The 12,457-nt window shown below is 64.5% G+C and overlaps 1 protein-coding gene across 4 annotated transcripts in view; it reads left to right on the top strand.

Annotated features, from left to right (window-relative positions):
* Positions 1-10,401, top strand: part of INPP1 (inositol polyphosphate-1-phosphatase) — a 30,539-nt gene extending 20,138 nt beyond the window's left edge. The window contains exons 1-6 of one of the 4 annotated variants that reach the window (XM_067529893.1): positions 4,687-4,728; positions 6,228-6,440; positions 6,786-6,846; positions 7,246-7,446; positions 7,762-7,936; positions 8,334-10,401. In XM_067529893.1, coding sequence (XP_067385994.1) covers positions 6,237-6,440; positions 6,786-6,846; positions 7,246-7,446; positions 7,762-7,936; positions 8,334-8,823 — 1,131 coding nt within the window. In that variant the 5' untranslated portion in view covers positions 4,687-4,728; positions 6,228-6,236 and the 3' untranslated portion in view covers positions 8,824-10,401. Of the gene's footprint in view, positions 1-4,686; positions 4,729-4,877; positions 5,217-5,833; positions 5,859-6,227; positions 6,441-6,785; positions 6,847-7,245; positions 7,447-7,761; positions 7,937-8,333 lie in introns of those variants that run through there. The other 3 variants (XM_067529892.1, XM_067529894.1, XM_067529895.1) reach the window with 3 other exon arrangements.
* Positions 10,402-12,457: the final 2,056 nt, after the last annotated feature.

Genomic DNA, 12,457 nt, shown 5'->3' with positions numbered 1-12,457 from the left:
AAGCCTGGGCAACGGGCACACGGCAAAGGGCTCAGGCTGGGTGTGGGGCTCCGGAACGCCCTTGGATCAGCCACTCAGCTGGACCTTTCTCAGGGACCTCAGCTGATTTTTCCTCCTTGGGTGTCTTTATGAGCCGTGGGGTGGGGGGGTGCCAGGTGGGGCGGGACCTCGGTGCAGCATTAGCCTGGAGAGCAAGCGTCTGTGGCCTGCAACGTCGCACTCTGCTTCAGCACGGCACCTGCTGGGTTGACGCCAGAAGCCGCGTGCGGTGGCCAGGCGTGACGCCGGCCGCAGCTGTCGGAGGCGGCGAGCGAGCGGGGACAGTGGGGGCTCACAGGAAGGGCTGGGATCAGCAGCTCGGCAGCAGTGAAGCAGGGGAGTCAGAACCGGATGTGGCGAAAGCGGGACCTGGATCCGCACGGCCCAGCCTGGCTTCAGTTTCCCACCAGTAAGATGGAAATATGTTGGAGGAGCTGGGGGCCAGGTCGCTTCTCCATCGCTCCCCAGGGGGGACATGCTGCGGGGGATAAATGAATCCATGTTGGCGAGAGGATGGAAATATAGCCTCGATGCAAGAGGCCCCGATGAAGGCCGGGGCTGGAGCTCGCGTGGTGAGCACGACTCCCGCTGGGGGAATGAGCTGAAACCTCCTGAAGGGGGAGAGAAGAGGCAGGTTTCAAGCTACGTCTGGACTTAGGTGGCCCCAGCCAATCTTGAAGTGACCTGGGAGCTGCTGGGGCCGTTCGTTAGCCAGCTGCATCGACGCCTGGGCCAGCTTGTCACGAGCTCAGCACCCAGCAGCCTCTGTTGCTCTGAACAGGCGGCGTCAGGTGCTGTACGAACTCTGAGCCTGGTGTGATTTGAAAGGCTGAAAAGTCCCTTGCCATTCAATGGCTCCTCCCATACAAGAGAGTGATAAAGCCCAGCAGCAAAAGTATCAGCAACCCCCTTTGGTTCATTCCTGCCGTCCCAGCCCTCCACGGGGTGCCCCTGCCGCGGGGCTCTGAAAGAGAGACCACTCGCGGGCAGCAGGCAGGGGATAGAGCTGGGCGTGTGTCTCGCTGGGCCGCAGTGTCGCCGCTCGATAGCCGAGGGCAGGCGTCGTAGCTACGGCCTGGTGCTGAGCAGTGGAGTTAGTGACGCTTCATGAGTGCAAAGGGAGCAGAGGCAGGGAAATAACAATTCATTGGTGGTTATTGGGAAAGGTTTGTTTTAATGACTGCCTGCCCACCCCCCCTTCCCCCCCCACCACACCACTGTGCCTCCTCTGAAGCACCCCAGGGGTGAAGACGGTTTGGTGTGTCTGGAGCAGGATGTGTTGAATTCCTGTTCTTTCCAGCAGGCTTTGGACTGGACAGAGAGCTCTGGGAGTGTGTGGGGAACACAGCTGCTCTAACCAGTGCTCCATGCAGCCCATATACAGAGAGATCACGTGGCTGTCCTTAAACTACAGCTGTCCCTGGGTGTATGCCAGTGTTGCCAGCTGGGGGGGCTACAGCATTAAACCAGCTGGCTACTCATAGTCGTGAAAGATCCCATGGCACTTTTCCTCAGCGTAAAGGGTTATCCTGGGTGCCTGGGCCAAATGCATTTACATTTTGCCCTTCCCCCTGCTGCAGTTTCAGCGGGATCTGGGATTTCCTGGCCTAGGGTGTCAGGAGGCACTGTGCTTACAACTGGTGCGTTCTGCACCAGAGATGGCTGCATTTTAGCAGCCGGGGGGGGGGGAGGGGAAGAGATGTTTTGGATTTAGGTTGCAACCCTGCCAGCACATCAGCTTGTGTGTAAAGCTATGCATGGCCTGCAGCGTTCGCAGGGCTGGGGCCATCGGTTGGTAACACAGTTTGCTGACGTGCTCCGCAAAATGCTTGCTGCCAATCAACCATGGCGCGCAGCTGAAACGGAGCAAGAAAGGCCAGAGAAAACCTTCTTCCTGACCAGCAAATCCGTCCCACTGGACAACGCGCCCCGCCAGGGAGGGCCTCTCGAGGCAGGCCAGGCACTGCAAAGAGCTGGGAATTGGCGCTGCCCGCCCAGCCTGCTGCAGCTAGTGACTGGTAGTTTTTCTTTGATGAAAGCTGCAATTCTCTTGTAATAACATGACTCTGGGAGCTGGGACTTTAAGTAATAATTACCTAATAATCCCCTGGCTCGTCTACAGCACTGTCCATTAGTGTCACAAAGTGCTTTACAGAGGAGGCCAGCATCATTATCCCCATTTTACAGGTGGAGAAACTGAGGCACAGAGCGGGACAGTGTCTTGTCCAAGGTCATTCAGCAAGCCAGCGCACGTTCTGAGTGTCTGGAACAGCTGTGTGGGGAGGGGATAACTTGCCTGGTCATGTCATACCTTAGACTGGTTTGGTTTTCAATGCAGATGTTTGCTCTTGCAGTGTTTTTAGGTATGTGTGTGTTGGGGAAAACCCCTGCGCCGGTGGAGGAATTTTTTACTATCTTTTCAGTGACTGGGATTTGCCACATGGCCAGTGAGCCGGTTGCAGCGTTCCAGTGAGGTACCCGGCACCTGCTCGACGTTTTTTTATGCATAAACTTTTGTTCTAAAATGCCCTAAAATGCAGGAGCCTGCACGGGGCGTTACAAAATTTCCATCCGACTTCCACCCCTGCTTCCCTGTGAGCTATTCCGGTCCTCCAGTCCTGGACCAGGCCAGGCCCCCCATGGGGCCGAGCACCGTACAAACAGAACCAAAGAACGGGTCCCTGGCCCAAACCGCTCCCAGCCGAAGCAGCTCGGTTAGTTTGGAGCTGAGACGTGTGCATGATCAGGCAGTTCTTTGCTTTCGATTGAGTTAAAAAACCAGAACGGAGTAGCACAGTCAAGGTTTTCCAAGGCATCTAATGGTTTTTAGGGGCCTGGGTTTTGCAGTGGATGGCCCCAGCGACTGAGAATCAGAGACTTTACATTTGGGCTCCTGAAATCTTGGCCAGTTGCAGTCAGTCAGAGAGTAAATGGTCCGTGTGCCTGACAGAGAAATTGTCATAATCACTTATTGCTCCTGCCCCATCTCTTTGTCTCCTGGAGGGGTTTTGTTTTTAGCACGTGCCGTGGCCTGGGTGAACTCAGGGATGGTTCAAGGAGGGCTCTTGGGTGCCGGAATAGCTCCCCAGTTCTTAGCCAATCGGCACCCGCCCTCCCCGGCTCACTGGCTGTGTCTAGATCAGGGTTCCGAGCACCACCCAGTGGATGCGGAGGGCGCAACATTTCTCCCCAGCCTTGGCCACCCGCCTGCGGCCGGATTTAGCAAAGTCAGGTTCCTGGTCCCTCCTGCTTGGCTGGGCTCCGTAGAGCAGAGCCACGCTGGGAGCTGGTGCCAGAGCTGGCTGACACAGGCCATCACTGTCCATGGATCGGATGGCTGGCTGCTTTGCGTATCAGTCTGAAGCCATTTCTTCACAGGATACAAAGAGAGATGCCATAGCAGAGCTGTGTGTGCGGGGAGCCCAGGGCTGGGCCGGCCGGGGGCTGTGGATCGGGATTGAGAGTCTTGTTTCCCCGGCAGCACTAGACTGCCCCACACCAGCACACTCCCCAAGCCAGGGGTGTCCCGGAGCCATCGGCCATCCCGGGGTGAGGATAAAGACACACTGCGCAGCCTACACCGCTGGCCGTTCGACACAGCCATTGCTCCCCGGCCACGGAGTCGTGATTCTCTGGAAACACCAGCAAAACACCTGCTTCCTTGGGCCCCGGCGCTGGCCCCAGTCTCTGGCTCACCCCCACGCTTCCCTCCGGCCCCGGAGGCAGCTCCTGCAAGAGCCTTTCCGGGCTCAGCTCCTTTCCCTCGAGGGGATGGGGGGAGGACACGGGTGCTGCTGGGCACCTCTCCAGGAGCCTGATGCCCCTGGGGCTAGCGAGGGGCCCATGACCAGGGATCCTGCCCAGACCCACTGCAGGAAGGGAGCAGGCCGCAGGGTGCAGTGGGCTAGGCTGGGCCTCCCCTGCCTGTCTGGGGCACTAGGCAGAGGGAAGGTCTTTCTGGGAGGGCTCAGGGTCTTTGGGGGCAGCTTGGAATGTGTGTGTGGGGGGGTGATTTAAGGGAAGACAGGAAGGGCTAGTGGTTAGAGCAGCAGTTCTGGGAGCCAGGACTCCTGGGTTCTGCCCCTGGCTCTGGCAGGGGAGTGGAGTCTAGTGGTTGGAGTGGGGGGGGGGGATGGGAGCCGGGACTCTCCTGCTGACGGGGCTGCATGAAGCTGCAGAGAGCGGTGGGGGGAACCCCTGTCGCCCCAGGAGCCAGGCTCAGGGTTCCCCCAACTCCGCCACGTCAGGGCCCTGGTATCCCCAAGGCGAACCCTGCTCCCACTCGGGGCCTGACTCCCCCAAGGTCTCCTGGCCCCCCAGGGCCGGAGCTCCCCCCCGGGGACATACGCCAGTGATTAGAGGGGCGGGGGGGCGGCGCTGGTAGACAGGACTCCTGGGCTCTGTCCCTCGCTGTGTGGCCTGGCTCGGGTCACCTGCTCCCTGCCTCAGTTTCCCCTCTTGTGCCGGGGGGGAGGGGGTGGCGGCCCCGAGCTCCCGCTGGGATGGGGGGAGGGGGGGCACAAACCCGCCCCTCTACGGGCCTGTCAGGACCTGAGCGCCCAGCTGGTGTTTCGCCATGGCAACAGCGGATGACATCACCAAGGCCCCGGCGTCGGCCTGCTTCTTCCGTGCTGACGTCAGCAGCGGTTGCCCGGGGAACCCAGCGCCCGAAATTCGGGGTCTTGGCAGGTTAAAAACAGGGACTCTCGCGGCGGGCCCGATCCGGGCCCTACTCTGCCCCGCTCCCGCCTGCGACCCGCCCCGCCCCGCGGTGGTCGGGGGCGGCAGGGTCCGGACCCCCCTGGGATTGGGCAGCGTCGGGGGGGGGGGACACGAAGAGTGGGGAAAAGTTCTGGGGGGGCCCGGACTCCTGGGTTCTATCCCAGCTCTGCTCCCACTGGCTGGGTGACCCCTCCCCCCCGTGCCTCGATTTCCCCAGCCATCCCCGACGGCGACTCTAGCGGGGCGGGGGACCCGGAGTCAACCCGGTTCTAACCCGGCCTCCCGCGCCCCTGGCCATGGGGCAGCCCGGCCCGGCGCCGGAGGGGTTAACCCCGCGGGTCACATGGCCAGGCTGGGGCCGCCCCTCGCGGGGGTGTCGGTCGGTCGGGACGAGCCCACCCGGGACGGGACCCGTCCGCGCCCGCGAGCCTCCGCAGCGCCCCTGAGCCCGGCGGGTACGGGGGGGGGCCCTGCGGGGGGGCCCTGCGGGGGGCTGGGGGAGCCCCACCCTGCCTGGCACCCACTGCCCCGGGGGGGGGGGGGGGCGCCCCGCGGGGAGCTGCAGGATGCTGCGCCCAAGGGGGGGGCAGGTCACAGGCCCGGGGGGGGGATGGTTCGGGGGGCAGGTCATAGGGCGGGGGGGGGAGCTGGATTGGGATTGGCTGTGGCCTGGGACGGTTCAGCACTGGAGGGATTAATGGGGGGGTTCCCCCCCCCACCTGGTCTGGGGGCAACTGGCTCAGGCAGGGGGGCGTGGCCCCGGGAGGGGGGAGGTCTCCGGGGGCTCGGTGCGGGATGTGCTGCCGGCCCCGTATGGCCCGGGCGGGGGGGGGGAGTTGGCCCTGGCCTGTGCAGAGCTCAGTGGCTCCAGAGGGCTCCTGGGGGGTTCTCCAGAGGCCTCTGTGGGGGTCTGGGTGTGGAGCCCCCCTTCGGAGCCCGTGGCACGTCCCGCCCACCCCCCAGCCGTGGCTCAATCCGTGTCTCCGTGGCACGTCCCCCCCACAGGCCAGGCCGGCGCCCTCGGCCCAGCTCCTCACATCTGGGGTGGTTTGGTAAAGTTGGCCTGTGCCAGTCTCACAGACCCCTCTGGAGCTGGGGTGAGCCTTGCCCCCTGGGTCCCCTGGGGGCTGCTTGTGCCAGGGGAGCTGGGCCCTGCCCTGCCTGGCAGGCTGCCCCCCCACACACACACACTCAGCGCACGCCCCAGGCCTGCAATAACTGGGGCACTTCCCTTGCCAGCTTCCAAACCTCGGCTGCTGCCTTAGACCGGCTCTTTTGAGAGCGGCTTCATTAACAGAACCCAGGCGTCCTGGCTCCCAGCCCCTTGCTCTCCTCTTAGCCCCGCTCCCCTGCCCCACGGACCCAGGAGCCCTGACTCAGTCTCCCCTCTCGAACCCCTGGACCCTCCTTTCCCCCGTCCGATGGGCTCTGGTCTCTGCTGCCATCTAACCCGGCTTCCCTTCCAGATCTCCGCCATGGCGGCCCTGCTGAAGAGCCTGGTGGAGGCGTCGGAGAAGTCGGCCCGCATCGCCCAGCTGTGCCGCCAGGAGGAGGCGCTCTTCCAGCTGCTCATCGAGGAGAAGACGGGCTCGGACAAGAACAAGAAGTTTGTGCAGGATTTCAAGACGCTGGCGGACGTGCTCATCCAGGAGGTCATAAAGCACTACGTGGGCAAGGAGGTACTTGGGGGCCTCTCCCCTCCGCCTGCCCCAGGCTGCCAAACGGCGCGGCCGGGGGTGAGGGTGGGCGCCCAGATGGGAGCGGGGTGTCCCCAGAAGGGGGATGGGGGATGCCCCTTGGGGACATGGCGAGGGCAGGGAGCTGCGGAGGATGCTGGCCACCCCCTTCCGGACTCCCCCACCACTGGGAGGCGGGACATGGAGGTTCAAGGGCCTGAGACGATGGTGAGTCTGGAGCAGTGACCAGCTGGTGTCCAGGGCTCCTGCTCCCCTGAGCACCAACCCCCCCCAGGCACAAACTGAGCTACACCCCTCCATCCCCCTCCCCCCCCCCGTCTCTCCCAGTTCCCGGAGCTGCACGGCCACATCTGCGGGGAGGAGTCCAACAAGTTTGAGAACAGCCTGGGTGAGTGACTCAGCGGCGTGGGAAGGGGCGGGGGGCGCTGTATCCGGACAGAGAGGGGACCTGGGTCTCCCATGCAGCCTGGTGGCCAGTGCTGAGAGCGCTGGAGGGGTCCTCACGCCCCACCCCCTGCCGTGCTGTCCCCGGGGGTGGGAAGGGCTCTGGGCAGAGAAGGGGCAGCTAGGATGGCCCAACGCTGGGGTGTCTGAGCTGGCCCTGTATGGGGTGGAGCGTCCCTGGTCTGGGGCGCAAGGCAGGAGGAACCCCCGGAGACCGGCTCAGCCCAGGGGGCAGGTGATTCCCCCTGGGGAAGGAGCCCCCCCCACTTCTCACTGACTCCAGCCCCCTGGCATGGGGGGCCCCTGGGCCTGCCCTGTCTCATTAAGCCCTTCCACCCAGCAGGAGAGACCTTGGTGGTGCAGGTGTGTGCGACCCAGCAGGACACGGCTGCGCTGCTGTATAAAATCCTGGACCGGAACCAGCCGGCAGCAGAGCTGCTGGCTGCAGCCATCCACCAGGAGGTGGTGCTGGAGGACCCGGCCCTGGAGGCCCTGGCGCTGGCGATCCCCCCGGAGAGGCTGGCCATCTGGATAGACCCCATCGGTAATGGGGCAGCAGGGCACTGGGGGCCGGGAGAGACCGGCCTTCTTGGTGCATCCCTGTAGGGTGTCCTGGGGTTGGGGAAAGGTGCTGACCCTGGCTCCCCACCCCCACAGCCCCAGCTGTAGGGGCTGAGGCCTAGAGAACTCGGTCCACGTGGTGGCCAGTGAGCCCCATCCCTCTGTGGCTGGGACAAAGGCAGCCCAGTGGCATTGGCTGGAGGTGGGGGGGAGGCTTCGTGCTCTGCCCTGGGCGGGGGGTTAAGGCTGATTCTGATGCCTCCAGCCCCGCGAGCATCTCCCGCTCTCTCCCCGGCAGACTCCACCAACCAGTACATCCGTGGCCAGGCCAACGTGGCGCCCATCGATGGCATCTGCCCGTCCGGGCTGCGCTCGGCGCTCGTGCTTGTCGGGGTGTACGACAGGAACTCGGGGGACCCTGTCCTGGGGGTCATCAACGAGCCCTTCTTCCGGGAGGACCCCCTCACTCACAGGTAACTGCCCTCACCCCCAGCCCTGCCTCTGAGCCCAGCAAAGGGGACCCGCCCCTGGGCACGTCCTGTCGCTGCCCCTGGGCTGGGGAGGGACCTGCCGCTGCCCTGGGCTCTGCCGTGGGGCAGCTGGACTTTGCTGGGGAAGCCCACGTGGGGCAGGTCGCTAGGTGGAGTCCTTGGCCTGCACCAACCCCACCCTCACTCCCGACCCGCAGCCCCCTGCTCACCTGGCCCCGAGCTTCTCTCCTGAGCCCGCTGCCAATCCAGCGTCGCCCTGCTGCTCCCCCGGGGTAGGGCGGGGAGAGGGGTGGACTCTGTTCCTCCCCGCCTAGGGCCTCATCAGTGTCATGGCCGATGCCGTTCTCAGCGCGCGCTCCTGTCCGCTGCTCTCCTGCAGGTGGCAGGGCAGGTATCACTGGGGCGTCTCGTACCAGGGCACCAGCCTGTCTTCGCTGAGCCGGCCGCCGCTGCGGCCCCAGCCCTCCGTGGTCCTGAGCAGCAGCGAGAAGCCGGGCATCCAGCGGGCGCTGAGGCCGCTGTACGGGGAGCGGCTCCGCTTCGCCGCAGGCGCCGGCTACAAGATGCTCTGCGTCATCCTGGGCCTGGCCGACGCCTACGTCCTCTCCGAGGGCAGCACCTTCAAGTGGGACTCGTGCGCCCCCCACGCCATCCTGCGGGCCCTGGGCGGGGGGATGGTGGACCTGGCGGCCGCCCTGCAGGCCTGGCGCACCGGCCAGCGGGGGCGGCTGCCGGAGCTGACCTACAAGCAGCCTGCCGGGGGCGCCGTGGGGGCCGAGCGCTGGGCCAACCGGGGCGGCCTGGTGGCCTTCGTGCACCCTGAGCACCTGGAGATGGTGATGGCCACGCTGGCCGCTGCTGCCCCGTGAGTAGCCCCGTGTGGGGACAGCCTGGCTCCGCCTCTGTGCCACGGGGGGCGGGGCCAGCCCCTTGCCGGGGGTCTATACACCTGCATCAGTCGTTTATCGGACCTGGGGGGTGGGGGCAGTCGGGCAGCTAGGGTGGCTGCAGCCCAGCAGGGGCGACGGTTCCAGGGGGCAGGGGGGTGGCAGCACCGCGTGGCTGGGGGGGGGGAGGGAGCTGCAGGCGGCCCCTGCACCCTCCCGGGCCACTCGCGCCCCTCCGCCACCCTGCGCTCGTTTGCATCCCCCCTCCAATACTGACAACCGCAACACTAGGGCCAGCCGGGGGGGGGCCTGGCCTCATTAAACGTGTTTCTTTTCTTGCCCTCTCCTGTTTCATCCGTTCTCTCTCCGCCAGCCCCGGGGGGCTCTCGCTGCACCAGCCCCTCTCTGGGCACAGCCACAGGGCCCCCCCCCCCATCAGCCCCCAGGGTTTCCCCTACCCCGCCCCTGCAGCGGGGTCACTGCTCCAGGCCCTGTGGCGCAGACTTTCGTGGCCGCTGCAGCCCGGCCATGGTGGGCCACATCTGCAGAGCCAGCTCCTGCCCCTCGGGCCCTGGGGGCAGCAGCTGGGGGCTCAGACAGATCCTGCCGAGGGTGTGGGGTGGGGATCAGGGAGCTTGACATGGTCGCCTGTGGCTGCCCAGTTCCCGGCCTGTGGCTGACGCTCTCAGGGCTGGACTCAGCTCTTGGGTTTTCCCATCTCCCCGGCAGGCCCAGCCTCCAGCATCTCGTGAGGCGCCCCACTGCCCCCCAGCTCCACCGGGACCCACTGTGGGGTGTTCTGCTCCAGGCCCCTTGGCTCAGGCTTGAGTGTGGCGTGTTGGGAGCTGCACGCGGAGGAGGGCAGCCTGCCCGCTGGGCCGAGCTCGAGAGAGGTGGGCGAGGATCCTGCTCCTAGGTTTCCGTGGGCATAGAACCCAGGAGTCCGGGCGCCAGACGTTTGCTTTAACCACCAGGGCAAGCCCTGGGCCCCCGTGTCTTGTGCCCTTCTGGATCAGACTCTGTGGGCAGGGACTGTCTCTTCCTCTGCGTCTGGGCAGGGCCTGGCACAAGGGGGGGGTCCTGATCTCGGGCAGGACCTCTTGGCCCTGCTCCACTACAAAGAAAAATAATAAATAATGAGCCGGCTCCTTCCCAGGGCACCCGGGCCTGCACCGGGGGCAGCAGGCGGCAGACCCGCTGCTGGAGTGCGCACACCACACGCTGTTTGCTTTTTGGTGACCGGTCTTCCCAGTTCAACGGCCGGACTGTGCTCCTGGCACCAGCCTGATTCGGGCACGTTACGGTCTAGCTGCAGGGGGCCCTGCTAAGAGCTTCTCACGCTGGTGGTGGGCTGGGGGCGGGGGCAGGCGGCTGTTCTTGCCACCCTGAGAAATCAGAGCAGGGAAATTCCAGGGGACGATTTTAAACCTGGTTAGTTCCCAGTTCGGGTTCTTACTTCCAGCCTCCGTCCTTCCCCCAGGGGCCAAGTTAGCTTTCACGTTTGTTCTGTAAACATGCTGTGTGCAGTGCTGCTGTGTTCCAGCCCAGAGGTGGCTGCATTTCAGGGGTGGTCTCTGTGTGTAATGCCCCTGAGGGAGGCTGTAAAACAAAGGTATTAGGGAGCCTTTAAAACCAAGGTCCTGCTCCCTGCCCCCCACCCGAGACTGAACCGGGCCTGCCGTTGCACCGGGGACATAAGGGAACGTTTGTCCTGTCTGGCTGACGCCAGCCTCGGAAGCCAGGGACTTTCCTGGGTAACATGAAGTCACTGTACAAGGCCGTGCCACAACAAAGAGGCATTGTCTGCATTCCCCAGCGGGGGAAACTGAGGCACTGAGCAAGCAAGCGACCCACCTTGGATCACACAGCGAGGTGGGTGGAGTCAGCAACACAACCTGGAAGTCCTGACTACCAGCTCCCCGCACCGGTCATGGGCCCGTGAGGCCTCCAAGAGCTGCCAGAGAACGCAAGAGTCCTGACTCCCTCCCCGCCCCCAGCTCTCACCACTAGACCCCACTGTCCTCTGGCTAATCCGGATTAGCTGTGGGGGGCGGTGACTCCTTTTCACTTTCACTGGCCACCCTGAGGCTCTTTGGAGCAGGCGCTCCAGCCCCTCTGTGCGGCGTGCCGGAGCCGGGGCCAGGGCCGTCGGCTCTCCCGCTGGCTGCCACAGCCTGGTGTGCTCCGGCTCAGCTTCTTTGCAAGGGAAACCGGATCTTCCTCTCCCAGCTCAGCTGCTTCCACGGCCGCAGGAGCCTTGTTCACTGGGAACCTGCCACGAGGCCACCACGTGGGACCGCGGCTCCTTTTGCAAGGGCAGCCCCTGCGCACCCCGTGCCCCGCTCAGCCCCGGGGCCAGGGAACCAACACACTTCAGCGCCGGGTCCCAGAGCAGAGCTGCCCCGGCCAGTCCTGGTTTCACTCCACTCAGGCTCAGAGGGCGCTGGTAGCTGAAGGGCTAGATTAGGGCCAGGGGTGAGGAAAAGCCGCTCCCTGGGCCCTGGGCCTCAGGCAGGTTCTGTCCTGGCCTCACCAGGGACCATTTTACCCACCCCAGGTTACCAATGCAGCCCCTCGCTGGCCGCTCTTTCACCGCCCGCAGGCAGGGGCCGGACTCAGTGCCGAGGTTAAGGTCAGACAGGCCCGTTCGATCTCCGGTGCCCTTCACCCAGAGCCCCTCCGTGTGAGCCCGAGAACGGGGGTTCAGCTCACGCAGCTGCCAGGCTGGATTCAGAGACACCACAGAAGGAAAATCTCCCCCGGACCTGGGGATAATCCCGCCCCCTCCTTAACGATCTGGGCCCAATTTCTCATTGGAACGAGCCTGGTTCAGCTTCCAGCCCTTCACTCCTGTTCCATGGAGTCCATTCGGATCCAGGATTCACCAGGCGGGGGCCGTTTATTTCCCTTTCCAACCAGGACTAGCCCCCACCTCCAAGGCCACAGAGATGAGCCCGTCTCTGGAACGGCTTCCGGCCAAGGAGAGGCTAAGGAGACTGGGCCTGGCCAAGCTTAGCCAGAGACGCGTGAGGGGGGAGACGCTCAAGGCGATAAAATTGGCACTGGGGTGGAGAAAGTGACCAGGGAACGGATCTTTCCCCTTTCCCACCACACAAAAGCTTGAGTCACCCGATGAAAGGAACAGGCAGCAGGTTTCATACAAGCAAGAGGAAGTCCTTTTCATAATTAACCTGTGGAACTCCTCGCCAGGGGACGTTGAAGGCCAAAAGTATAACTGGGTTCAAAAAAAGACCTGGGTGAGTTCCTGGAGGGTGGGCCCAGCAGTGGCTCAGAGCAGAGATGGTCAGGGCTGCAGCCCCATCTTGGCTGCCAGGAGCTGGGAGGGGAAGCCGGCCCAGGCAGATCATCCAAGTGCCCTGTTCTGTTTGCTCTGGCGAGGCCACGGGCGGAGACGGGGCTACATGGAGCCAGGGCAGCAGCTGGGCTGTTCTCACAGCCCTGTCGTTTCCCGGGGGGGGGAGGGAGCAGAGGTTTCCAAGGGACAAAGTCAAACATCTGGGCCGGCCAGCACCCGGCCGCCTGCCCCAGCCACGGGTGGGGGGCTGAGGGCGGGACACGGACCCACGGGGCCTCATCCAGCCACAGAGCCGCCAGC

This window comes from Emydura macquarii, unplaced genomic scaffold (assembly GCF_026122565.2).
Source record: "Emydura macquarii macquarii isolate MOO-44397 ecotype Brisbane River unplaced genomic scaffold, CSIRO-AGI_Emac_v2 contig_2994, whole genome shotgun sequence".
Taxonomy (NCBI): Eukaryota; Metazoa; Chordata; order Testudines; family Chelidae; genus Emydura; species Emydura macquarii.
This window is presented reverse-complemented; position numbering and strand designations above follow the sequence as displayed.